The sequence below is a fragment of the Gadus chalcogrammus genome, chromosome 2 (assembly GCF_026213295.1).
Source record: "Gadus chalcogrammus isolate NIFS_2021 chromosome 2, NIFS_Gcha_1.0, whole genome shotgun sequence".
Lineage (NCBI taxonomy): Eukaryota > Metazoa > Chordata > Actinopteri > Gadiformes > Gadidae > Gadus > Gadus chalcogrammus.
This window is the reverse complement of record NC_079413.1, coordinates 17657427-17684108: the sequence shown is the minus strand read 5'-3', so window position 1 is coordinate 17684108 and position 26682 is coordinate 17657427. Positions and strand designations below refer to the sequence as shown.

Sequence of the window (26682 nt, the reverse complement as noted above, 5' to 3'; positions counted from 1 at the left end):
CCACGTTGAGGCAACGCAAGGGGGTTACGGACCCGTTACGTCCTTGCGGATCCCCCTTTCGTCCACCGCAAGAGCCTGACGGGCGCCTCCCAAAAATATTAACCTTGCGTTGAGGCGTCGCAGCAGCAACGGCTGTGATTGGTCCACTAATGCCGCTTTTCCACCGCACATGTAGCTCGACTCGACTCGACTCGACACGACTCGACACGGCAGCAGCACGGGTCGTTTTCCAGCGCAAATAGTACCTCCTGGACGTGGGCGGGGTCGGCTGCGCGAAAGGGCTGTGACGTATTTTTGTACGCGACGCAAACAACACCTACGCAACCCACACATGGAGAGAACCCACATAACAACAATGGAGGACATCGATAACATTACTATTATTAGCTGGCATGTTGAAGAAGTGGAATATGTTGGCTGCGGCGCTGCTATGGCTGTTACCACCATGGTTGCCATGTCGCTCTCGTGACTTCGTCACACTCTCTGGCCAATCAGTGGCCGGCCGTCTGCCGACGTCACCTTTTAGCATCGGCTCAGCCGCTTGGAACCTAGAGCGAGGCGGTACTAGAAAAAGCAGCCACTTCAGGTACCAGATACCATGTTGTTTTCCACCGCGGTGGAAACGCCAAAAATGCGAGCTGAGTCGAGTCGAGTCGAGCTGGTACCATGCAGTGGAAAAGCGGCATAACTCCATAATATCCGGCAATACGTTTGTATGTAAAAAATTGAAGGTAAAACATGTAACTTTTGCCTTCATAGCCGTCACCTTTTTGACGATTTGTGTTCGGTCATCATAGACTTCAAATGTAATGACCAGAATGGACAGCTATGACCAACTTGCAGCCTATGTTGAACATCGTTTTAGTCGTATTCAGCTTTCAAGTTGCTAGAATCCATACCATACCATAGTCGAAACGTCTAGTAGTAGACCAATGGAGAGTAATAGCATGCAAAGATAAAGACTAACTATTTGTTTTCTCTTTACCACAGACATGCATAGTGACATGTAAACCCGACGCAGAACCATAAAGGTTCACGACTACATTGAAGCGACTGCTTGGTCATTGTGTTGCGTGAACGTGGAACCATAATCAGCCCTTAAAGCTGGTTCACAGTCAGTTTATATCGTAGCATCTACAGTCGTCTAGTGTGTGCAGCCCCCACTGAAGGTCAAGCCTACAGGATCCTTGTAGGTTTAAGATACTGTTGTCTGAGAGATGTTTGTTCCTCACGACCCCCCACTTCTACCATCACTGCACACTCTAGAGTTTCATGATATGAATCACATCTCCTGTAACTGGAACAAGAAACACCGGAAACCACTTCCTACACCACAACCTTTGTCTTTTGACGTTGTGCTGAGGATTGTCAGTCTGATGATTCTCTGAGAAGGCTTCGTTGTTCTCCAGGTGACCAGACAAACATCTTACATCTTACTGTATGTTTCAACTTCTTTAATGAATGGTGGGATTTTCTGAATGGGATGAACCTTTTGATTTGACGGTCATGAAACCATGTTGTATTACTAGAGACGTACGTCTCTGATACAACATGGTTTCATGACCTTAGAATACAGACTGTGACCTGAGACTGAACACTAAGACTGTTTGCACACTTTCATCAAACATGATGACACTTGCTTCTGTTTGTTGAGCTCTGTTGGTTGAACCGGTAAAAACAAGTTAACCAGTATGTCAAAGATCTGAGGAACAGGCCCATCTTCTCTGACAATCACGTGTCCCCTGCGCGAGATCTGTCCTATCAGTCCTCAGGGCATGGCATTTTAATATCCACGTTTTTCAAAAAGATTATTTCAGGTTAAAACTCCAGACTATTTGGACCAATTCTATTTTCATTATGTTCTTCTCTGACACCGATTAAATTTGCTTTCGCCCCATTATTAACCCTTATGTCTGTAGAAGACGGATCCACAGAGTAAATAATAGAATTGTCTCTTGTTGTGAAACAGGGCCACCTAGCGGTACTATTCTGATACTGCAAATGGCTGCTATGATGGACGTGTGTGCCTAGCCGTTTGGCTACTGGTAGCATTGAGTGGGGAAGGCTCCTCCACAGGAAGCACAATACCCTCCCCTGGATCCTAACATCCCAGATAGAACCAACCAGTGACGGCTGGTGGTGATTTTGGGTGGGTGGGCTAACGAATGCATTACATTTATCAGTACTTCACCAACCCAGCATTAAGAAGAAGAAAAACCACCATCACCACCTGGAAGTTCTGGAGTCCATCCATCATCTTCTCACTTCAAATCACATCCAACAGAATAACTTTTATAAGCAAACACAATTCAACACTAGGGTCTAACAGGGTATCGTTTTGTGCAGAAAGTTGAGCAAAGACTGCCTTCTCAAGTGTTTTGGAAATAGAGGGTAGAAGAGAGACGGTGTGTAAGTCTTTACGTCAGATGGTTGAGTGTGTTTTACCTTGATAAACCAAAACACTTACTATTCAAATCACCGTGTTGTTCAACGCACCAGAAAGCGAAAAAACATAGACGTTGCCAATAATCAACAAGGAGAATAGTGACTTATCGTCTGCAGTCTCTCAGAGCCACAGGTCCACATGTGAAGGAGGATGAGGGGCAGATTGGTTCCAGAGCTCAGATGATTCAAACAAAGTAAGGTAACAAGGTAATGACGGTGGCATTTAGACCGGGGTTGCTGTGAACCACCACATTTTTTGGTAACAGTCAACTTTGAAATTTGGTGTAACTTTAAAGAGTAAGCAGTTATGCAATCATCAATAAAATAATTAACAAATACATTTCTACTTTATTGCTTTTAACCATATCGAAATTAAGGAATAATAATTAGACCATTCCTAGGTTTAATTAAAGTTTGATCAAGCCACCATCCGGTAAGATGAGGTGCTTCAGCCCATACCTTCTGATCAGTCTGACCTCGTTCCTACTCACCAATCAATGACTATGAAATACATCATGACAGTGAGCGGGGCAGAGTGAGCATTCTGTGTGAGTAAATGGTTAAAAGTGCAACTTTTTTCACCAAAGCTCTCACTCTCCGGCTCTCTCTCTCTCTCTCTCTCTCTCTCTCTCTCTCTCTCTCTCTCTCTCTCTCTCTCTCTCCCTCTCCCTCTCCCTCTCTCTCTCTCTCTCTCTCTCTCTCTCTCTCTCTCTCTCTCTCTCTCTCTCTCTCCCTCTCCCTCTCTCCCTCTTGTCCGTCTCTTTCTCTAATCTTTTATTGCTACTCCAAAGGCTACAAACTTTTGGTTAAAAATAGCCACACACACACACACACACACACACACACACACACACACACACACACACACTCACACACACACACACACACACATACACACACACACACACGCACACACACACACACACACACGTGATACTGTCAGTAACAATATCTCCTTAGCGCTGTCTTGAAATCACACTATAAGATCCCAGAAAGCCTTGTTGGCTGCAGCCAGACCATAATATCACGTCTTCACAAGAATCCATTCAGCTTTTCACCTTGTGATGAGCTGTCATCCTGACTCCACTTCTGACTCTAGTGCTCCCCTGGAGGTCCTCCGGTCAGCAGCCAGGGCCCCGGAAACAGAGGGAGGGACCATCATCATCTTCATCATCATCGTTTTAATCATCATCATCGTCATCATTATCATCATCATCATCATCATCATTATCACCATCATCATCATCATCTTTTTAACAACATCATCATCATCGTAATCATCATCATCATCATTATCAGCATCATCATCATCTTCATCAACCTGTCTAAACAGTGAACCCATGAGTTATTCATAACATACAGTAGAATGTATTCTACTTTAGAATTCTAATCTAGAATACCAGGCAGTATGAGACACAGAGTGGTGATCAGGGAGGATGGATGAGGGACCGGAGGAGGATAAAGGATGAAGGGCAGAGCCCGGTCTCCCAGGGCGACGGGAGGAAGCAGCTACTGAAGATAAAACGCAGGCCGACAGCCTCCGTTCTACCGTCCTCCTTCAGAGCAAACACAGCTGGCATGGACAACAGCAGAGCAATGTGTGTGTGTCTGTGTGGGTATATATGTGTGTGTGTATACTGTATGTGTGTGTGTGTGTGTGTGTGTGTGTGTGTGTGTGTGTGTGTGTGTGTGTGTGTGTGTGTGTGTGTGTGTGTGTGTGTGTGTGAGTCTGTGAAACATGTGTGTCTCCGATGCTGTTTCCTGAGGAGACGGGTCAGAGGGTTTAAGAGACACGTGTGGAAGTGACAACACAGACGCCCTCCCGGCCCAAAACAGACGGCCAAAAACACAACATCACCACGACAACGTTCACACAGAAACACAACATCACCACAACGCGTTCACACAGGCCGCCGACCAGAGACTCTGGGATGACCTCGCAGCGGCAGCATCACTCGTGCTTGTGATGGGGGAGAGGCTCTGTTCCTGTTTCACACCATCTACACAAACTATACCTCATATGACAATCTGTTGCACACTATCGACACAAACTATGCATTATATGTCAATCTGTTACACACTATTGACAGAAACTGACACATTTTTCAGTACACAAACGGTACACCATGACAGTCTGTTTAACACTAGCTACACACTGTACGTCATATAACAGATGCGACTCGATTCCAACAGTGCAAACCATACGATTGCAGATTCTTAGCTGTATGTAGTTCCATCACCATGAACAAACATAGAGCAAGCATCCTCATTTTAACTGCATATTTATATGCCAAGGCAAGACCTCAAACAAGTATAACACAGAAACCATATGGTGTGCTGACATTTCCAACACTGCTGTGAGTGCAGACAAAAGCACAAATCCATATTCTGGTTGAATGATGCATTCTGGTAAACTGGTTAATACCGTAATAGCATGAGTAGCACGTTGCTTACTGGTTGAGATGTGTGACCCTTGAATGTGGGGCCCAGAGTTCCGTGCCGCACCCCTTGTGTATGATCTGCCAACAGATACTGGGTTCGCTCCCCAGATGTCTGCAGGCTAAATGTAGACCTCCTTCAACAAGATGCTCAAGAATGCTCTTTAATGACAGGCTTCTGAACTCACTGTAATCGCTTTGGTGAACTTACTAGTGTGTGTGGGTGTGGGTGTGTGCGTGTATGTGATGGTCTGTGCATGTGCATGTGAGTGCATTTGTGTGTGTGTGTGTGTGTCCTCAAGAAGCACCTCATTATCACTCAGGAAGGATTGATCAAACAAGTGTCTAGTCTTAGATTCTAGGACTAGTGTGTGTGTGTGTGTGTGTGTGTGTGTGTGTGTGTGTGTGTGTGTGTGTGTGTGTGTGTGTGTGTGTGCGTATGTGTACGTGTGTCTGTGTGTGTGTGTGTGTGTGTGTGTGTGCGTGCATGTGCGTTTGTGTTTATATTTGTATTTGTTCAAATGCTTGCTTGTGTGCTTGTGTGAGTGTGAGTGTGTGTGCATGAGCGAGGGTGTGTGTGTAATGTGTGCGTGTGCGTGCCTGTGTGTGTGTTTGTGTGTAATTTATGTCTATATTAGTGAAGAGTGAAAAGAAACAAGCCTTCATAAATCACCTCTAAATTGGGTTTGTGAAAGTGTCTCATGGCGCAGTCTGGAGCAGAACTCAGTCCGACAGTTATCGATGTGTCAGACCGACTATTAATACTCTGGGCTCTGGGCTCTGGGCTCTGAGTTCTAAAGAGAGGCCGCTCTCTGTGCAGAATACCAATCCATCGATGACTCAGACAGAGTGACTTTAACCAGGTGATGAGGAGAATACCAGTCCGACGATAACTCAGACAGTTACTTTAACCAATTGATGAGGAGAATACCAGTCCGCGATGACTCAGACAGCGTTACTTTAACCAGGTGATGAGGAGAATACCAATCCACGATGACTCAGGATCAGACGGAGTGACTTTAACCAGGTGATGAGGAGAATACCAGTCCAATCAACATAATTACAATTATTTTGGTTCGCAGTGTGGAACATTTCATCATTATCCTCACTCAGTCACTTTCTAACATTGTTAATATCCACTGTGATGCTCATTTTATTTTATTCAACCCTTATTCTTTCAGGTAGCCACATTAGTGATTCGAATTTAGTTAAGAATGCCCCCCCCCCCCCCCCCCCCCCGCCCTTAATTACTTGTGCTTGTTGTTGTCATTGCAGAAATGATGCTATTGTCTTCACAGACTGAAATCTGTTCATAATTACAGATTTGAATCTCCCCAATATGAGAATACTGCTGTTAGCAACCTTTTTTTTTTAACTAAGGTTGAACAGAAAGGAAGGGATTGTGTGTGTGTGTGTGTGTGTGTGTGTGTGTGTGTGTGTGTGTGTGTGTGTGTGTGTGTGTGTGTGTGTGTGTGTGTGTGTGTGTGTGTGTGTGTGTGTGTGTGTGTGCGTGTGTGTGTGTGTTTCTGTGTGACTGTGTGTGTATATGTGTCGGGGTGTGTGTGTGTGTCTGTCTGCGTGTGTGTGTGTGTGTTGGGAGGGGGTCTGTGTGTGTGTGTGTGTGTGTGTGTGTGTGTGTGTGTGTGTGTGTGTGTGTGTGTGTGTTTGTCTGTGTGTCTGTGTGTGTCTCTGCCGAGCTGGGGGCGTTAGCCCCTTCGTTTTGATTGGTACGGTGATCTAGTGGGCGGGGCTCAGTGGCTCCGCCTACCGGTGGAGCGCGCAGACAATAGAGCAACACACGGGACTCGAGCTGTCACCGGCACCGCGCTCCGGTTCTCTCTCCACGATCGTAATTTGGCCCACGGTTACAGTCAGCCAGTCAGTCAGTCAGTCAGTCAGTAAGACAGCCAGTCAGTCAGGGCTCCCTCGTGTCCAATCTGCACGGCGCTTTTTTTTTAAGGAGAAAACAGAAACAAGGCGTTTAATTTTCGCCTCCGACTGCTCCTCTCCATCCCCTGCAGCCTCCGTCACGGAGGTCCCGCAAGGTGACAGCTGCTCTGCTCCTCTACCTGCACACGGAGAGGTAAGAACTGAGGGATAAACCCCCCGGTAACACACGGAAGGGTTGTCCGGAGACAGGGCGCATCGCCCGCAGCCGGGGACGGTCTGGCTCTGCGGGTGAGCTTCACGGAGGAGCCTCCTCCGTGGAGGCTACTCCGTGGAGCCTTTGTGTCTTTGTAATACTGTGTGACGCCAACAGGATCTCACTGATCAGCATCTCCTTTTGTCCTGAAGAACATCATGCTCTCCTGTGGGGGTGCTTCTTGATTCAGTAATGTCCATCACTAAGATGCATTCTTTATGAAATATCATTTCATATGTTTGCAGGACGATTCTAACGAACAGTTATGAGAAAGTTGGCCAGAGTACCAATGACCTGTGCAAAGCAATGCTGCCACCAGGGTCATGTACCGTACCGTTGTGTGTACTGTAGTGTGTGTATAGTGTAGTGTGTAGTGTACAGGCTGGGGATGGTGTGTGTTGCAGTGTACTGTGTTTGACAAATTATGTTAATAAAGGTGTTATGTACCGTAAAGCATAAACCAAGAAGGGGGATATAAAAGCTAGTATTTCTTGTTTTGTGTGTGTATTGTATTGTGCATATAACAGACAGACACACACACTGCGTTTTTAATCTTGTGGGGACCAATGAGGTGTTTGTGATTCTGAGGACACTCTGTCCCTGTCTGCTCGTTCTGCAAGCAGGAGCGTCTGGACAGCTTCATGGTGTGTGTGTGTGTGTGTGTGTGTGTGTGTGTGTGTGTGTGTGTGTGTGTGTGTGTGTGTGTGTGTGTGTGTGTGTGTGTGTGTGTGTGTGTGTGTGTGTGTGTGTGTGTGTGTGTGTGTGTGCGTGGAGACTGCTTTGATAATGCTAACCCTAGCATCGTGTAGCCTAGCGCTTTCCTGCCCTCAATAGGATTTTGATTTATATTACTTATATTATTATTTGTATTTTTATTTGCAAACCGAATATTTTATATGAGAAAGATACTGTATATTATGTAATAACATTGCAACTTATCAGATGCATTTATCCAAGGCGACTCACAAATGCAGTAAATAATAATAAGAGCATTCAAAGAGGTTATGGTGTGAGATAGTCCCACAAATCATTCGTCTTCCAATTCTGATCGTTGGCAACCTCACATCGTGGTGAACCAAGATTAGAATCGGTTTCCTGTGAATATAAATACATATTTCATATAAGAATACTTCTTCTGAGCCTTTCAGCCACTCGACTAGTAGGTCAAAGTGCACAACACAGAGAGGAGCAAAATTAAAGATGGACAATGAGAGAGAGAGAGGGAGAGAGAGAGAGAGAGAGAGAGAGAGAGAGAGAGAGAGAGAGAGAGAGAGAGAGAGAGAGAGAGAGAGAGAGAGAGAGAGAGAGAGAGAGAGAGAGAGAGAGAGAGAGAGAGAGAGCTAAGGGGAGCCGGCTCGGACCACCTCTGTCTCCAGAGATCTGAGGGACCAGGACCTTATAGATCCTCTAACATGGAGGGGTTAGACAGTGCAGAGACCGGACATTAAGGAGCAGGTAGGGTTAGACAGTGAATACAGAGACAGGTCATTAAGGATCAGGTATGGGTTAGACAGTACAGAGACAGGTCCTTAAGGAGCAGGTAGGGGTTACACAGTACAGAGACAGGTCATTAAGGAGCAGGTAGGGGTTGGACAGTATAGAGACAGGTCATTAAGGAGCAGGTAGGGATAAGACAGTATAGAGACAGGTCATTAAGGAACAGGTAGGGGTTGGACAGTACAGAGACAGGTCATTAAGGAGCAGGTAGGGGTTAGACAGTACAGAGACAGGTCATTAAGGAGCAGGTAGGGGTTAGACAGTGAACACATAGACGGGTCATTAAGGAGCAGGTTGGGGTTGGACAGTGAACACAGAGACAGGTCATTAAGGAGCAGGAAGGGGTTGGACAGTGAACACAGAGACAGGTCATTAAGGAGCAGGGAGGGGTTAGACAGTGAAAAGTAAACCCCCACCCTCAAGTAAACATAGAGCATGAACCCAAACCCCTTCGTCTATGAGTGAGATCCTATGAACATTGCAGGGTCTTTTCCTCGCTAGAGGAGACTGATCGCTTCGTGCTTAGTGTCATGGTGTCACCATGACACCACCACCATACTCTCTCCCACCCTCGCTCTCTCTTGATCCCTTTCTCATTTCAATCTCTATTCTCCCCCTCTCCCTCTTTCTCCTCTCTCTGTATCTCCCTCCCTCCCCTCTCTCCCTCCCTGAAAGGGATAGAGGCAAGGTGCTGATTGGAGACGGTTTCCTTTCTTCCCTCTGCTCTTTGATATGACACCACTGTGTGTGTTTGGTTCTAGTGTCTGTGTGTGTGTGTGTGTGTGTGTGTGTGTGTGTGTGTGTGTGTGTGTGTGTGTGTTTGCGTGCATGTGTGCCTCAACATGCATATATGTTCTATGATTGGTGCATATGAGTGTTAACGAAGCAACCACACTTGAAAAGGCCCCTGACCCAGTTTTCCTTGTGCTGTTGATCAAGAACCAAAGCCCTGCTGGTAGGAGCACGAATCATACCATCACACGTCACATCCCGCCCCCGGTGGAGAAGACTTCTCTGGGATGCTAACTTATTTAGCAGATACTTTTATCCAGAGCGACTTGAGCTGAGATGAATTCAGAGGACCAGAGGATCCGCCCGACCGGTTCAGAGACAGAAGCACGGCCAATCAGCAAGGCTCAATTCGATTAACCACCAGTGGTTCATACAAGTGTGGTGCATGGCAAACACACAGCATGTGTGTGTGTGTGTGTGTGTGTGTGTGTGTGTGTGTGTGTGTGTGTGTGTGTGTGTGTGTGTGTGTATGTGTTTGTGTGTATGTGTGGGTGTGAGGGGATGAACGTGTGCGTCCATACTGTGGGCAGTTTCTCTTCATGGATGACTCGTGGATCCAGTGTGTTCGCCACGAGCAGATAGGGATGCCCTCTGTTTTGTGGTGTGTGTGTGTGAGAGTGTGTGTGAGTGTGTTTCGTTGGGTGTGTGTGCGTGCATGTGTGTATATGTCTATGATGCACCACGTATCATTTCATGTGTCTGTGTGCACATGTGCACAGCCCCTGTTTGAGTGTATGTGTTTGTGTGTGTGTGTGTGTGTGTGTGTTTGTGTGTGTGTGTGTGTGTGTGTGTTTGTGTGTGTGTGTGTGTGACTGTGTTTTGTGTGTGTGGGTGTATGTGTGTCTGTGTGTGTGTGTGTGTGTCTCTGTGTGTGTGTTTGTGTGTGTGTGTGTGTGTGTGTGGTCCACACTGTGGGGGTTTCTGTTGACCTTGTGGAAACTCTGCTGAGTCGACCGGCTGCTGGGAGGTTCCGGAAGAAGACCCTGTGTGAAGGACAGACATCCCCCCCACCCCCAACCCCAACCCCAAACCCCACCCCCAACCCCCCAGTCTGATGGAGAGACAGCCCCCCGAGCCCCACCCCAACCCCTAACCCCACCACCACCTCTGACCCCAATCCACTGCTGTATGTGTGTGTGCTTGTGTGTACGTGTAAATGTTAATGTACGTTTGTGTATGTATGTGTGTGTGTGTGTGTGGGGGGGTGAGTGTGTGTGTACGTTTGAATGAGCGTGTGTGTGTTTGTGTGTGCTTGTGTGTATGTGTAAGTGTGAATGTATGTTTGTGTATGTGTGTGTGTGTGTGTGTGTGTGTGTGGGGGGGGGTGAGTATGTGCAGAAGGGATGTGTGTATTAGCTGATAAGAATTTATGTTTCTGTGTGCCGGTAGAGATGAGGATCAGATATATAACATCCATCCGTTTGTTTAAAAGGCCCGTGGAGCTGATGCTGTCGCCGTAGCAACCCTGCATCCTCTGATCTCACGACCTCCGTCCTGTTCTCCTCGCACAACAGGAAGAAGAGTCTGTCCTCCCCCCGACCTGACAGACTCCTGACCACGCCCCCTGGTGCTATAGCCCCGCGCCTCTGGAAGGATGAGTTCCGCCCCCCACTGCCCCCACCCGTACCCCAACCCGCAGCCCCCTGGGGGGGGGGACCTGCTGGAGGAGCTGCATCTCATCGCCGCCCACAACCTGGAGACCCTGGAGGTGGGGCGCTTCTACGAGGTCCTGAGGCAGCTGGGGAAGGGGACCTACGGCAAGGTGGACCTGGTGGTGCACCGAGTCCGAGGTGAGACAGACACGAGTGTGTGTTTGTGTGTGTGTGTGTGTGTGTGTGTGTGTGTGTGTGTGTGTGTGTGTGTGTGTGTGTGTGTGTGTGTGTGTGTGTGTGTGTGTGTGTGTGGGTGTTTATATTTGAGTCTGATAGTGATGGGTGTGTGTTTTTGTGTGTGTGTGTGTATGTGTGTGTGTTTCTCTGTAGGAGGTGGTTAATGCTCTCTCTAAATGTCAGCGCCCCTCTCTCTCCCTGAGTATCTCAGTGTTTCCCGCTCCATAATGAAACCATTCAGGTGGAGATCACTCTGTCTTCTGAGGTCAAGCTCTTAATGTGAAAAGCAGACAAACACGCATGCACGCCTGCAGACACAGACACACACCCCATCAAACACAGGTATCCTCAGACTAGAGCCCTTTACTCCATACTGCCCATACAGCAGACTACAGCCCTTAACGCCATACTGCCCATAAAGTAGACTACAGCACTTCACTCCATACTGCCCATACAACTGACATGCTTGAGGCGCGAACATTGAAGAAATGACAAAAAAACACAAATTCAAACAGAGAAGCCTGGGATTTATAAGGTGGGGTTTAGGAAGCTAGCGTTGGTATCGCTCTGTTGATTCTCCCCTCCCTCTCATCGGGAAAGCTAGCCAGTCTAGACGTAATGTCTCACTCCCTCTAACTCGCTCTGGAACGAGTCCAGCGAGGGGGAAATGGAGACAGGGACATAAGGTGATGTCATCTCATTGGTCTGATGTCATCTCTCCCTCACTTCAGAGGAATGGAATCCATTCGTTGCTTTTCCAGTTGAACTCATGAGCCCCCCCCCCCCCCCACTGTAACGAGGTGAACCCCCCCGCTCACTGTAACGAGGTGAACCCCCCTACCCCGTGGCTACCGTCTCTCCAGTCTGATGGCCGGGACCAGTTTACTCTGCCAACCTCCTCGTACCGGCTCTGTCGGAGGGACTGGTTTACATCCTGACGTCACGCTAAAGGCACGCTAAAGACGCTTTACCCAAAGAGACTCACAATAGGTCCATTTGTCAGAAGAAAGAAATACAACCATATATCGCTGTCGGTGCAGTAAGGATGTTCATAGAACCAAGTGCCAAGCACTAACAATCACCAGGTTAACCCATTCATCGTACACAACAGAGATAACTAGGATAAGATGCTACACGATGCTAAGTCCTGCTATTAAGTGCATGGCTCCCCTAACGACCGGGTCTGCTGTGGTTGCCAGGCACCAAGATGGCACTGAAGCTGCTCCGTAAGAAGACGACCAAGCTGAAGTCCTTCCTGCGGGAGTACAGTGCCTCGCTCTTCCTCTCGCCCTGCCCCTTCATCATCAGTACGCTGGGCGTCGCCTTCCAGACCGACGACCACTACGTCTTCGCCCAGGAGTTCGCCCCCGCCGGGGACCTCTTCGACATCATCCCCCCGCAGGTGAGGGCCGTACGCACACACACGCGCACACGCAAAGATCACAAACATACACACACACACGCACGCACACACACGCAAGTACCACAAACACCCGAGCACGCACGCACACACACATGCGCGCACACACACACACACACACGCAAGCACGCATGCCCACACACACAAAAAAATACACCTTCACCCACACACACAAATAAATACACAGATGGGCACAAACAGGTGTGCACGCAGACCCACACCAATGGACACAACACATATTGACATATGCGTACACCAACACACACACACACACTATGAAACATGTAGACTCAAGTCTGTCTCCATTCTCTTCAGCCTCCACCCCCACTGTCGGTTAGCCACCATCTCCATAGCAACAACAAATGTTTTACCACTTTGAACACATTTTTGTTGGCAATCCTGAGAGCAGTCAATAAACTGAATAAGGAACTGGAATACGACGTTGCATCGGGAGACGTGGTAGGAATTAAAAATTCTATGCTTTGTAAAGATTCACGTTCTATAACGACGTTCTATTGGCACAAATAAATATATGCCAGGGTTTATGAGGCAGTATTTATGGAATAGGTTACGTAACATTTGGTAACTTTGATGCCAGGGGCCGTCTGTATTGAGCCATTCTGAGTGCTTTACATCAGCAGGCATCACATGTTTAAAGGGCAAGCGAATAACGACCAAAACAACACACATAATACAACACAACACAACACACACAGTACAACACAACACAACAAATCAACACAGCACAACACAACAAGGACAACTTCAAGGACTCGAGCTGAACGGAGCGAAAGTAAAACAGCTTCTGATAAAAGCTGCTTTGTTTCCATATCCGTAGATATATACTGTATACATATAACCTGAATCTCTCCCCATTGTGGTCAGTCCAGCCGTCATTAGTGGGGTTTTATTGATTTATGGCTTCATTTATGTGAAATGTTCTAACTCATGGTACAATATGGAACCGTATTACAAATTAAAATAGTGTACGGCAGAGATGGAAATTAACTTTTTTGCCCACCAGCCACTGTGGCAGGTAGATTTAAAAATCGACCAGCCACTCATCTTTTTTACCAGCCACTTTTTATACGCTATATATTTTTTAATATATGCGTACATTTTAAACAATATAATAGTAACAATAGATAAGAAAAGTGTTTTTCATACACATCAGTTGGTGTTACGATGACAAGTTTGGGGATAATTCATCTATACAAAGTATTTTCATTAAAAAACGAATTGACATATTAATAATAAAACAACATGCATGGCTACACCATCATAAGTCAATAGGAACATTTGTTTTTTTGTATTTACATGTGACTGCATACAAATGTGTCCACACAGACATGGTAACTAACGTATGATAGTAAGTATTATATGCCCTTAACACTAATATTCAGAAGAAAATATGTGTGGCATTCAGTCCAATGCTGAAAATATATCTGTGGCATTCAGTAGGCCAATGCTGTGGTAAAGTGTGTAAAGTATGACCAAGTGTTTCTTTCTGTTCAATAGATAGAACTTTATCAATCCCCTGTAGGAGAAATTTGTTAATGTTTGTCCCTATAAAACAATAATGGTAAAATAATAAATACAAAACACGACGGTAACTGAGTAGGTCAAACCGTCCAATCTGAAGGCTCTACTTAACCACTCCCCCTACTCACTTCCACCAATGCGAAGCGAACAGAACTGAGTAGGGGAGGGCGTAGCCTAACTAGTTTGTGAACGACCCAGAGAAACGCAACTCAAATTCAATGTGAACATATATGAGGCTTTAATAAAGTGTGTCAAAAAGAGGGCATGTCCGGGCAAAAGAGGACGTCTGGTTACCCTACCGTGTGGCGTGTAGTGATGGGAATTTCGATTCACTTAGAAGATTCATAGTCATTTGAGTGAATCACTAAAAAGATCCGAATCTTTTGAGTCCTTTGAATCTGAATCAGTTGAAATTTTGTCGCTGAATGAGCCCAGCAGCCCACTCCCTAGTGCCTAAAGCGCACGCTCACAGCAAACCACTGTAATGCAGTTTTGAGGATATCCAGGGGAAATACGCGAACATATTTGAATATTAAAAAGGATGCATTGCAAACATCGGAGATGTCGCCAACGTGACTGCTATCTGAATTAGGAAAAAAACGTATGGATTAATTTTTTTTCTCTTCGAAGCTCGTCAAACACAGAAATATTCTGAGAGTTCACATAGTCAGCAAACAACTTTATTTTTAATAAGCTACTTTCATTTTAGAATACAATCTCTCGTAAAATAATGCCTTTGTAACAAAAGAGTTTAACGATTTACATTCAGTACGAGCCCGACCCATTTAGTATGAGTCCGTTGAGTTGGTCTTTCACTCAACAGGATATGAGTCCGACCCATTCAATATGAGTAATTTAAGTTAGTCTTTCACTCAAACGGATACGAGTCCGACCCATTTCAACTGAGTCCTTTGAGTTAGTCTTTCACCCAGCCGGATACGAGTCAGACCCATTTCATCTGAATCCTTTGAGTTAGTCTTTCACTCAACCGGATACGAATCCGACCCATGAATTCGCTCAGTCTATGGATCTGGATCTGTGTACAGCTCTGTCTACAGGAAGTTCTTATTCAACCACGCAGCTGGCAGCTCCGGGTCCTTATGCTTAATCTAAGTTACTATGCAGATGAAAAACGGAAGTGTTAATGTTGTTATAGACCTACAGTTTGATGACATTCGTGCATTGTTTTAATAATGTCGTCCGTAGCAGCCAGAACCGAAAGATTCGGGTTAATTGAGACCACGGACTCGTGACTCATGGGTGAATGTAAGGATTCGGATCTTTGAATCCGATTGACTCAGATTCAACCACCACTAGTGGCGTGTGAGCGTGTGCATGGGTTGAATTGCGTGTGTCTCACGCCGAACGCGTGAGACTTGAGAGCCCTGTTACCGATATTATCCCGGATATTGACAGTCGCAGTTCAGCAAAAGAGGCGTAGAGGAAGAAGGGGCCCGGATGTTGACAGTAATGGTTGTGGAACTGTGCAGCGCCGTATATAACGAATGTATGAGATATGCAAATTTGATCGGACCTGACTGGAAAGTATTACCCGCCACAGTGGCGGGTGAAGTGACACAATTCACCCGCCACCATACAAATCCACCCGCAAATGGCGTGTGGCGGGTGTTAATTTCCATCCCTGGTGTACGGGCAGTGAGATCTAAATCACCTTTGCATGTTATTGTCTGAAGAAGATACCACCAAATCATCTGTGCCTTAGTTTAATTACTCACAAAGTCCTGCTTCTGTGATTCATATTTTTAGCTAATGAGTTGGAAAATGAATACATAAATTTAAATGAATCATTCATTGGAGCTACGGCCTCAGGAGGCGTGTGACCTGATTATGTTGTTTTAATTAAACCCATTTTCTACGGCGATTGAGGGCTGAAATCTCTCCTTCAAACCGTGGTATCCCCTTGTAACGCAGGACTGCAGGGCGGAATCGAACCTGCACCCACTGCCAAGCGGGGCGCCCCAGGGTGAGCCCCGCCCACATACTGAGCCCCGCCCACAGGCTGAGGATCATACTGTTGTTTTGTCCTCCCTCCGTCCAGGTGGGGCTACCGGAGGGCGTGGCCAAGCGCTGTGTGCACCAGGTGGCGATGGCGCTGGACTACCTCCACAGCCACCGGCTGGTGCACCGCGACATCAAGCCCGAAAACGTGCTCATCTTTGACCGCGAGTGCCGCAAGGTCAAGCTGTCGGATTTCGGCATGACGCGGCGCGCCGGCTCCCCGGTGAAGCGCGTGACGGGCACCATCCCGTACACGGCGCCCGAGCTGTGCGGCGACGCGGCCGCCCCGCCCGACGCGGCGCTCGGCGTGGAGTACAGCACCGACGTGTGGGCCTTCGGCGTGCTGCTCTTCTGCATGCTCACTGGGAACTTCCCCTGGGAGAAGGCGCTGCCCGCTGACGTCTTCTACGACGAGTTCTCCCGCTGGGAGCGGCGGCGGGGCGGGGCTGGCGGCGTGCCGTCCCAGTGGCGCCGCTTCTCCGACCCCGCCCTGCGCATGTTCCGCCGACTGCTGGCCGCCGAGCGAGACCGCCGCTGCTCTGTCAAGGAGGTGTTCAGCCACTTCAACCACGCCTGGATGCTGGAAGCCAGCCCCGCCCCCACAGGGGGCGGCCCCGGGAATGTCACCGGGAATGTCAATGGAAATGGCACCGGGAGCGTCACCAGGAACAGCACCGGGAGCGTCGTCGGGAGCAGCCCCGGGCCTGTCGGCCCCCCCGGTAGCGGGGGTGTCGTGGCGGGCGTGGGGTTCCCCGTGGAGTTCAGCTCCTCCTCGTCGGAGGAGGAGGTGCTGGTGAGCAGGCTGAAGCACCAGAGTCTGACTCCTATGGCCGTGGTGAAGGGAGGCGTGCTGGTGGACAAGCGCTACTCCTCCTCCTCCTCCTCCCTGTCCGTTGGTGGCTCCGCCTCCTCCGCCAGCAGCTATGAGCGCACCGGTCGCGACGCCAGCGGCCGCATTCTACTGGCCACCCCCATCGAGATCTGCGTGTAACGATGGGGTTGTTTGGTTTAGTGTGTGGTGTTTAGGGCGATGTCACGTGCACTCACACATGCACGCACGCGGAGGCACGCACGCCGCCCAGCGCTGGAGTCTGACGAAGAGGAGGAGGATGATGATGTTTTGCCATTTAGGAAGAGAGGACACCAGTGCAGGCATTCCGGTTGCCAGGGTTACGGAGCTTCGGAGCAGCTACGGCCACGCCCTTCTTCATATTGCCAAAGTGTTTGTCGTTCATCGATCGTTTCCGATATCGATCGAGAGAACGAGTCTTTGCGGTGCTGTACAGAGAAGAACGAAGAGACAATCCACCGAGAGATGTGAATAAACACTTTACTGACAGCGAACTGACAGCCAATCACTGAGACTGAGAGAGAACGCGCCCAGCTTGGGTTCAACAGAACCTCAGCAGCGATGCAGCAACATTCTGTGACGACATCACAACATGTAGACCTGTCTGTATGCATCAGGCCTCCAGTTTTGTACAACTCATGTAGGCCGACACAGAGGTACATTCTGGTTACCAGTAGTGACAGAAGAGACTATGGGTTGTACAAATTTAGAACATACACATTTTTGTTAATTTATTTTAATTGCTTATGATTTTTCTTTTTTTACATAAATGGTGTTTTGTTATCGTTGTCATTATCATTCGTGTTTGGATGGAATTGTTCATTTGAGTAAAAGTCAAATATAATTAAATGGGTTTTATTGAGTGGCAGTTAAGATTTATCTGCTGTTTTTGCTGATGGATTAGTAGCTGCTGTCAGAGGCTTTAGAAGTAGATTTATCTCAGTTACAAAAAACTACTTTAATTCTTGGCAAGTAAAAATAATAAATACGAAAGACGGATGGATATAATATGTGAATATTTGAAAACTTGAAAATAACTTGAATTTAATTTAGAATATTTCAGCCCACAATTTAATGTACGTGTGTGCATTACTGAACTGATCATTGTTTTAAACAAAAACCAAGCTAATAATGGTCAGATACAGTGGTATCCTGATTACTTATACTTTTCTTACTTATTATGTATTTATTATTTAGTACCGTGAAGTTGGTTTGGAAGTATGATGGCGAATCGTGGGAAAGTAATGCAGGGAACGGAGAATTAGTGGAAGAGTATTTTCTCTTGCTCTCATTTTTTTTTGCATGTGATTGATTTTGTTCTGGTGGTTTAACAGTTGAGATGAACATGGCTGGAGTCTGAACTTAACCTGCCTGCAATCCTGGCTACACAATAATACGTTGTATATGGTAAGATTATATGATTTTAAAGGTTTGGTCGCTGAAGGATTCAAATTGGATCATTTTTATTCTTCTTTTGATCGTCTCGTTTCCTATTGGTTCATTTCAATGTTGTAATTTAATCGTTATAATCGTGACGTTCCTGTGTGGTTTGTACCCAGCGTACATTGCCAGGCTGTTCCCGACTTTAAACGCTCGACTTGGGACTTGAATAACTGTGTTGTTGTTGTGGTCTGTGTATAAAGATGAAAGCAGACACAATGACTGATTGCTTCTAAAAATCACACATAATGGGCGAGAAACTTTTTAAAATAAGACGACAGACAGATGAAGCTGAGATTAAATAAATAACACTGTGCTATAAAAAGAGGGAGGGTTCTTTTTCTGGGGTGTGGATGATTGCTGTTTATAGAGACAGGGAATGACTCCATAAGCCACATCCATCATTGTCTACGCTTGTTAACTGTATAATGTTATTCTAAACGTGGAGGTTTACAGTGAGGACAGGAACAGCGTCTCAGAATGTAAAAGCACCAGGGTCAAAGTTCAATGTTGTGGCCTGGTACGTAAAGGTAGAAAACGACTAATTTGTGTTGTTAGAGACAATAAAACAATAAAAACGCAATAGCAATGATCTTTTAAAGAATAGTTATTAATTTAATTTACATAAATTGCATAAATAACACAGAATCCAGTTCATTGTGCAGACACAAATTATCCAAACAAGGAAGTTCCACAAATTAATGTGTAATAAATAGTACAAAGTGACTTGCAGGAAACAAACTGAAGTGTGGATCAGAGAGCAAGGTTGTCCGTCGCCCGTAACTCACTCAGTTCCCTGCAGAGTCCCGGAAGGTGTTCTGCATGGGGTCACAGGTCAACGGGGACAGGGATCAATATCACGGCAATCTGGCTCCTCAAGACCTCAAGACATTTCTAGATGACTGGCGAGCGAGATAACCAACCACAAGCCTCCGCTGAGGACAGGAAGTAAGTCACAATGTTTTTTTAACTCGCAGATGCTTATGGGTGATAACAATATACAATATAGACTTTATATAAACAATAGATTCTTTGGATGGCAAACATTCTTCTTTTTTCAATAAAGTCGTGATACTGGACCAGTTCCTAGATCATGGAGCTGCTCATTCTATGGCCTGCTCCCCACCAGCATTGCCGCCAGTTGGGCAGGAAATCTTGCCCAATCTTCCAACACCACCCACCAGTGATGTATTAGCGCCCCCTGCTGGCCGTCTACTGCCCTGTGGACTGTGTCTGACCAAAGCTGCGTGTGAAGAGTGTGAACCACTAGCTGGGCCTCAATGGGGACCAGTGACTCACTGGGAACTATGGGAGAAGGGCTTCGGGGATACAAACGGGGTCTCTAAGGACATCCGTGCGAAACACACACGCATATACACAGGCACTTACGCACGCACATACACACACAAACACATGCACACACATACATACAAACACACACAAGCAAATACACACACACACACACACACACACACACAGTGTGTTGGTGGTATAGCAGCCTGTGTGTTTAACAGGGAGGCAGACAGTTGTCATATACTTCATCACAATATGAATGTCATTATTGTACTGGACGTCCTCTTCTCACCAGGAAGTGGGCAGCCCGCTCAGGTCAACATGCTAGCCGGTGTTACCACTGAGGAGACAACAGGAGGAGGTGTGGTCAGGTGTCACGTTGGGTCAGGGGGGCGGGGCTATGCAGATAATAATAATAATAATAATAAATGACATTTATATAGCGCTTAATATGGTACTCTAAGACGCTTTACATAATGGCCTATCAAAGTGGGAGTTAGGTGGGGAAGGCTAGTGTGAAAAGGTATGTTTTGAGGGCAGATTTGAAAGAAGAGAGGGTTGGAGAGACTTTGATGTGGGAGGGGAGTGAATTCCAAAGGGTGGTGGCAGCAACTGAGAAGGCCCGATCACCCCAAGTCCGTCGCTCAGTCCGTGGAACTTGTAGCAGATTGGCAGAATTGGACCTGAGGAATCGGGAGGGGGCGTGGTGATGGAGGAGGTCGGCAAGGTAGGGGGGGGCTAGGCTGTTGAGGGCCTTGTAGGGGATGAGTACGATTTTGTAGTTGATTCTGTGTTTAATTGGAAGCCAATGGAGTTCACGGAGGACAGGTGTGATGTGTTCTCTGGAGCGGGTACCAGTGAGGAGGCGTGCAGCTGAGTTCTGGACATATTGAAGTTTTTTGAGGACTTTGTTGGTGGTGCCGTAGAGAAGACCATTGCAGTAGTCAAGCCTGGATGAAATGAAAGCGTGGATGAGTGTCGCAGCAGCGGTAGTTGACAGGTTGGGGCGGAGGCGGGCGATGTTTCGGAGGTGGAAAAAGGCAGTTTTGGTAATATGGTTAACATGGGGGAGGAAGGAGAGAGTGGGGTCCAGGATAACTCCAAGGTTACGGATTTTGGTGGAGGGGGTGATGGTGGAGCCGTCAATGTTAAGGGTGAAGTTCAGAGTGGAGTGAGTGAGGGTGTCAGGACCAATGATGAGGATTTCGGATTTGTTGGAGTTGAGTTTGAGAAAGCTGTTTTGCATCCAGGTCTTGATGTCAGTCAAACAGTTGGAGAGGGTTGAGAGGGTGGAAGGACTGATGGTTTTGGAGGGGAGGTAAAGCTGTGTGTCATCGGCGTAACAATGGAACCGGAGTCCATGGTGACGAAGGATCTGACCAAGAGGAAGCATGTACAGAATGAAGAGGAGTGGACCAAGCACAGAACCCTGGGGGACACCGTGGATGAGAGGAGTAGTGGCTGATTGACAGTTGTTGATGGCGATGAATTGATGTCTGTCGGAGAGATAGGATCCAAGCCAGGAGAGGGCGGTGCCAGTGATGCCAAGGGTAGATTGGAGACGGGAGAGGAGAATGGAGTGATTGATCGTGTCAAAGGCAGCACTGAGGTCAAGGAGGATGAGGATATTTAGGGAGCCAGTGTCAGAGGATAGCAGAAGGTCATTGGTCACTTTGAGGAGGGCAGTTTCTGTACTGTGTTTGGAGCGGAAACCGGATTGGAAGAGTTCAAAGAGGTCGTTGGTGTCAAGGTAGGTGATGAGTTGTTTGGCAACAACACGTTCCAGGAATTTAGACAGAAAAGGTAGATTGGAGATGGGGCGGTAGTTGTTAGGGGAATCAGGATCCAGGCTGGGTTTCTTTAGTACGGGGGTGACTGAAGCAAGCTTTAGGGAGGAGGGGACATGGCCGGAGGATAGAGAGGAGTTTACAGTGTTCGTGATGAGGGTGGAGAGAATGGGGAGACAGGCCTTTAGAAGTGTGGTGGGGAGCGGGTCCAGGTTGCAGGTTGTTGATTTCATGGTTGAGACTATGGAGGAAAGATCAGAGGGGGTGATGGTAGCAAATGAGGAGAAGGATTGACCGGTGGTTAGGGGGGGATCCGGTTTGGGACGTAGGGCGGGGTCGATGGTCAACTGGCTGTGGATTGTGCTGATTTTATCATTGAAGAAGGATAGGAAGTTATTGCATTTTTCAACTGAGAAGGAGTGAGAGATGGTGTCCAATGGCTTGAGGAGTGTGTTAATGGTGTTGAAGAGGGTCCTTGGATTGCTGCTGCCAGACTGGATGATTCCTGAGTAGTAGGAGGAGCGGGCTGAGTTCAGGGTGTCGTTGTATAGCTGGAGGTGTTGTTTGTACATTTCCTGGTGGACGCTAAGACCTGTTTTGTGGGAAAGCCGTTCCAGTTGGCGTCGTTTGGATTTGAGATGGCGGAGTTCGTCAGTGTACCATGGGGCAGAGTGGGAGAATGAGACCAATTTAGACTGAACAGGTGCAAGCTGTTCAAGGCAGGACGAGACGGATGAGTTATAGCAGTTAACCAGGTAGTCGGGGGAGTTGTTGTGGGTGATGGTGAGTTTAGCGATGGACTCAGAAAGACATGTGGAAAGAGAGGATGGGTTAATGGATTTGAGGTTGCGGAAAGTGATGGTGCGTTTTTGCTTCTTATGGGGGGAGGGAGTGTGAGTTTGAAAAGTAATGGCCAGATGGTCGGAGATGTGTAGGTTGTTAATGGCCAGGTGACTGATTGTGATGCCAGTGGAACAGACCAGATCCAGGGTGTGGCCTTTGTTATGAGTTGGAAAATCGATGTGTTGGGTGATGTTGAAGAATGAAAAGATTTCCAGAAGTTCCATTGCGGGATAGGCGTTCCATGGCTCTAAGGTTATTCTGTTATAACCTTATATATATTTACATGAACATATTTCCCCATCCAGCTGCCATTCTAATGAGTTCAAGGAATGTATTTCTGAATCCGGATTATCATCACTTCATGACATCATTTGATGTCATGAAGAGGTGTGGCCTACCTGATGAGTGGGTGGTCCCTGAGGTCATCTCCGGAGGCCGGATTGAGCTGCCCTTGTCAACACCTTGTTCTACAGACACAAGGACTTAGGTCAGCATCCAGGTCATCACACTCTCCCCAGGTCAGCATTCAGATCATCACCCTCTCACCAGGTCAGCATTCAGGTCATGACTCTCTCACCAGGTCACCATTCAGATCATCACTCTCTCACCAGGTCGGCATTCAGGTCATCACTCTCTCACCTCGCAGTGAGGCCTCAGACAAGGTGGGGTCAGCGACTCATTATCATAACCCTAATCAATATGGATATTACGCAGTTGGTAATGACCAGGATAAGATAAGATGGACGGATATGAATCGATTCATCTTAGACAGGATATTTGCCTAAGAAAATCACCATGGCAACCACTCTGACTAGACCCCCCCCGCCCCCCTTGCCAACATTACAACGCTCGCTTCAGCCTCACTCGCCTTTGAGTGGTTACCTTGTGTTGGGAACATTTCATGGAGAAGTTTTCCTCATTTAGAAGACAACCTGCAAACAGAGACGCATTGTATTCATAATAGCCTCGTTGAAATTCCTTTAGATATTCATCCATCAATTTGCATAGCACTATTAACCATTTTCAGAGAACTAAAAATGTGTATTATTTTTGGTAAAAAGCTTGTTTTGGTAAAAGCTTTTAAAGTACATTAGTGCGGTTGTGTTGGGTACCTGAGCTGATGGCACATCGGTAGTGGTAGTTCAGACTGCAGCCCTTCTGGAAACAGCCCATAATTGCCCCCGACTCATGGCATTCACAGCACACCTGGAAATGAAATCACACACACACACACACACACACACACACACACACACACACACACACACACACACACACACACACACACACACACACACACACACACACACACACACACACACACACACACACACACACACACGTTTAACATTCAGTAAACAAAGTCCCCACTTTCTTTCTAAAACCAGACCCCCCACGTAGCCAGCATGTTTGAGCGACGTTACTTGATAATCCCAAATTAAAATAAAAAATAAACTGAATGCCTGCTAGACCATGACGTGTGGAACCCAGAGAGGCCGTTTGAATCAGATTTAAATACCATCCTACGGTTCTTCATACTAAGTGCGAATAAGTTGAAACTAAGTGTCAAGCCATATCTACATCCTATGCTACCCACTACATAATCATCATCTATGGTCACTAGAAAATCATCACTAGATGAAATTCTAGTTCTGATAGATGATGATTGGTCTTCCTCCAAAGGGCCAGTCCTCTGTTACGGTACTGACCACGTCCCTGGTGACCTGTATCCATCCATAGCAGTACTAGGTTACCCACTACATACTGTTCCACTTCCTAATCATCCATCCTAACTTGTCCTTGGGTTAGGTGTTCCTGTGCGGCGGTACTGACCACGTCCCTGGTGCCCCTGGCCGCCTCCTTCAGGCCGTAGAGCCGGCCCCGGACCAGGAACACTCCCGTGGCCCAGACGCCACAGTCCTCGTGGACCCACCACTCCTCCGGCCACCGCGTCGCCTCCATGGGAACGCGAGGGGATTCCGCTGCCATGACGGAGGACCGGTCGTCCTCATCATCACCACCGCCTCCCCCCTCCTCCTCCTCCTCACCATGGACACGGTCGCCCTCGGCGGCAGGACACAAACCGCCACACACGTGGATCTCGCTTCGTTCTGTCTTCACTCTCGGCGTGCGTTCGGCGTTGTCCGTTGTGGGCGTCGACCTCTCCGGCCCCACGGTGTCCAGCCGGGGGGAGGAGCGGCGCGGTGGGCCCCCCCCCTGGGGGAGCGGGGCCACGGGGTAGTAGGGTCCGTGGAGGTCCCCCAGGCCCAGGGCATTGGCCGAGCGGCCGCAGAGGCAGCAGGCCCCGGGGGGGCGGCCCCTGCTCCGGGGGCCCAGCCGGCCCAACCGGTAGCAGGAGGTGCCGGGCACAGGGCCGGGCGGGGCCCCGGGGCCGCCGCCCTCCTCCTCCTGTTGGTTCACCACCGTGCAGCTCCTCTTCCCCACGTGGATGAAGGGCTGGTAGTGGTCGGTCTGGCTCCTCCTCCTCCCCTCCCGGGGCTGGGTGTACTTCAGCAGGAGGTCCGGCTCCCCGGGGGCGAACAGCGGGGGCGGGCTGCTGGGACGACGGCGTTTCCGCGGTCGCCGCCGTTTCCCCGCCACGGTTTTCCTCGGCGCCGCCTTCCTGGCGGCGGGCGGCGTGGGCCGAGGCTCTGGCCGCGGCGCCGCGGACTGAGGGGAGGGTCGGGACCGCGTGGTCCTAACAACCTGTTTGGCGTCTTGGGGGGTCTGTGGCGGGGATTTGAGGCACGCTCGTTCTGAACGCCGCGTTCTACTGCGGGCCGATTCAGAGAGCTGCCGAACGTACCGACAATCGTCTGAATCCGTCGAGTTATCGGACGACTTATCGGAAGAGTTGTCGGAAGAGTCTTCCGAAGAACACCTTGGAGTCCGTGTTTTGCGCTGGAGCTTCGGCCGCGGGGGGGCCTCCGTCTGGTCCTCCTGCTCCTCCTCCGATGACGAGGAGGAGGAAGAGGCGACCCCGTTGATGTAGTCCATCACCTCCTCCGTGTCCTCCACCTCCTCGTACCCACACTTCACCTGGCTCCTCAGGTTGTGCTGCGACACTCTGCAGGTGAACTCCGCCGCCGTCGCCATGGGGATCGCCGCCATCCTGATCCTGGGGCTGCGCCGCAGGTCGCCGCGCTCACTCCCGACCGTCGCTTCGCCTGACACGCTCCCCTTATCGGACCCGCTGTCCTCAGAGTCGCGGAGCATCGGTTCACCGCCGCCGGCCGCCTCCTCCAGGGCGACGCTGTCCTCGTCGCTAGAGATGTTGATGGGCGACTCCGAGTAGTGGCCGTAGCGGACGGTGACGTCGGAGAGCAGCACCACCGGCCGGGCGTGGCGCTCCGGGATCACGCTGTCCGACGAGTCCGACGAGCACGAACTCTCGCCGCTGGCCGAACTCAGCGCTGAGGGGAGCAGGAAGCAGCCCCGCCCCTCGCCGTCCAGCGCGAGCTCCGCCCCCTCCGCCAGGCTGACGCTCCCCCCGCTGACGGAGCTGCACGCCGCCGAGTCCTTGGACGCTGACAGCAGGAAGATGACATCAGAGCCGCTGTCGCTGTCCGTCCCCGAGCTGCTGTCCACGGCGGCGGCGGTCTCCGTGGGGTAGAAGCCCGCCTGCCACAGCCGCCCGTGGACGCTCTCGTGGAAGAGGCCCCGGCCCTGCGGCGCCGCAGTCCTACAATCCATTGCGGCGTCCTGGAGGCCCGCCTCCTCCATCTTGGGCCGCAGTGGAAGGACGAGGCCGCCGTCGGGCCTGCTGCCGTCCGCTCTGAGCCGGGCTCTGAGTGGGGAGCTGCCGTCGGCGCTGCGGGTTACGGCGTGGCGGCGGTACCACTCGGGTCTCTTCACCAGGGCCATGGCCTCGGTGTGACCGCGGGGCAGGGGGCTGACGCTGAAGCCCGTCGACAGATCCATGCCTCTGGCGGCTGGCGCCCTCTAGCTGGTCCCTGCGGGTACTACAAGAAATAGATAGGTAAGATAAGTACATTTAACGGGACGATCAGAGATCCAGACCTGTGGGAGCCGACCAGGGGGTCCTCCTAAACTCGACTGTAGATGGGAAGTCTCAGTCTAGATCTTCATTCAGATAACAGGTGCAAACATAATGGCTATCTCAAAAGATGTTCGCATAAGCAGTATGTCTACTACAGTCATTGTTATGGTTGCACATTCACTAATATTAAAAGCCTCTCTATTAACACTCCGGTTAACATTCTTGGGATAGTCTCCAGATGCACAGAGGAGATCTCTGAGATGATGATAACAACATGCCCCATAGTACAAGCTGTTATGGAGGCTGTGACAGTGGAATAAGGGCCAATAACGTAAGAAAATAAA

At 48.8% G+C, this 26682-nt stretch overlaps 2 protein-coding genes across 3 annotated transcripts in view; one reads left to right on the top strand and one right to left on the bottom strand.

Annotated features, from left to right (window-relative positions):
- The first annotated feature begins 6711 nt into the window (after positions 1-6711).
- On the top strand, positions 6712-18969 carry LOC130376216 (serine/threonine-protein kinase SBK1-like). The gene is made up of 4 exons (XM_056583441.1): positions 6712-6966; positions 10830-11105; positions 12344-12546; positions 16166-18969. Exons 2-4 carry the CDS (start codon positions 10910-10912, stop codon positions 17114-17116), a joined length of 1350 nt encoding a protein of 449 aa, XP_056439416.1. The 5' UTR covers positions 6712-6966; positions 10830-10909; the 3' UTR covers positions 17117-18969.
- A 41-nt stretch (positions 18970-19010) lies between these two features.
- Positions 19011-26682, bottom strand: part of LOC130376194 (retinoic acid-induced protein 1-like) — an 8363-nt gene continuing 691 nt past the window's right edge. Inside the window, exons 2-7 of one of the 2 annotated variants that reach the window (XR_008893966.1) lie at positions 24172-26300; positions 23451-23544; positions 23221-23270; positions 22737-22805; positions 20001-20048; positions 19012-19233 (exon numbers count right to left, since the gene is read on the bottom strand). Coding sequence is in view for 1 of the 2 variants with exons in the window: in XM_056583421.1 (XP_056439396.1) it covers positions 22761-22805; positions 23221-23270; positions 23451-23544; positions 24172-26259 (2277 nt within the window). In the remaining variant the exon portion in view is untranslated. Of the gene's footprint in view, positions 19234-20000; positions 20049-22736; positions 22806-23220; positions 23271-23450; positions 23545-24171; positions 26301-26682 lie in introns of both variants that reach the window. The other variant, XM_056583421.1, reaches the window with a different exon arrangement.

Coding starts and splice junctions, on each gene's coding strand:
- LOC130376216 (XM_056583441.1), top strand. CDS start 10,910: ATGAGTTCCGCCCCCCACTGCCCCCACCCGTACCCCAACCCGCAGCCC. Junction 11,106..12,343: donor GGTGGTGCACCGAGTCCGAG/GTGAGACAGACA, acceptor TGTGGTTGCCAG/GCACCAAGATGGCACTGAAG. Junction 12,547..16,165: donor TCGACATCATCCCCCCGCAG/GTGAGGGCCGTA, acceptor CCCTCCGTCCAG/GTGGGGCTACCGGAGGGCGT.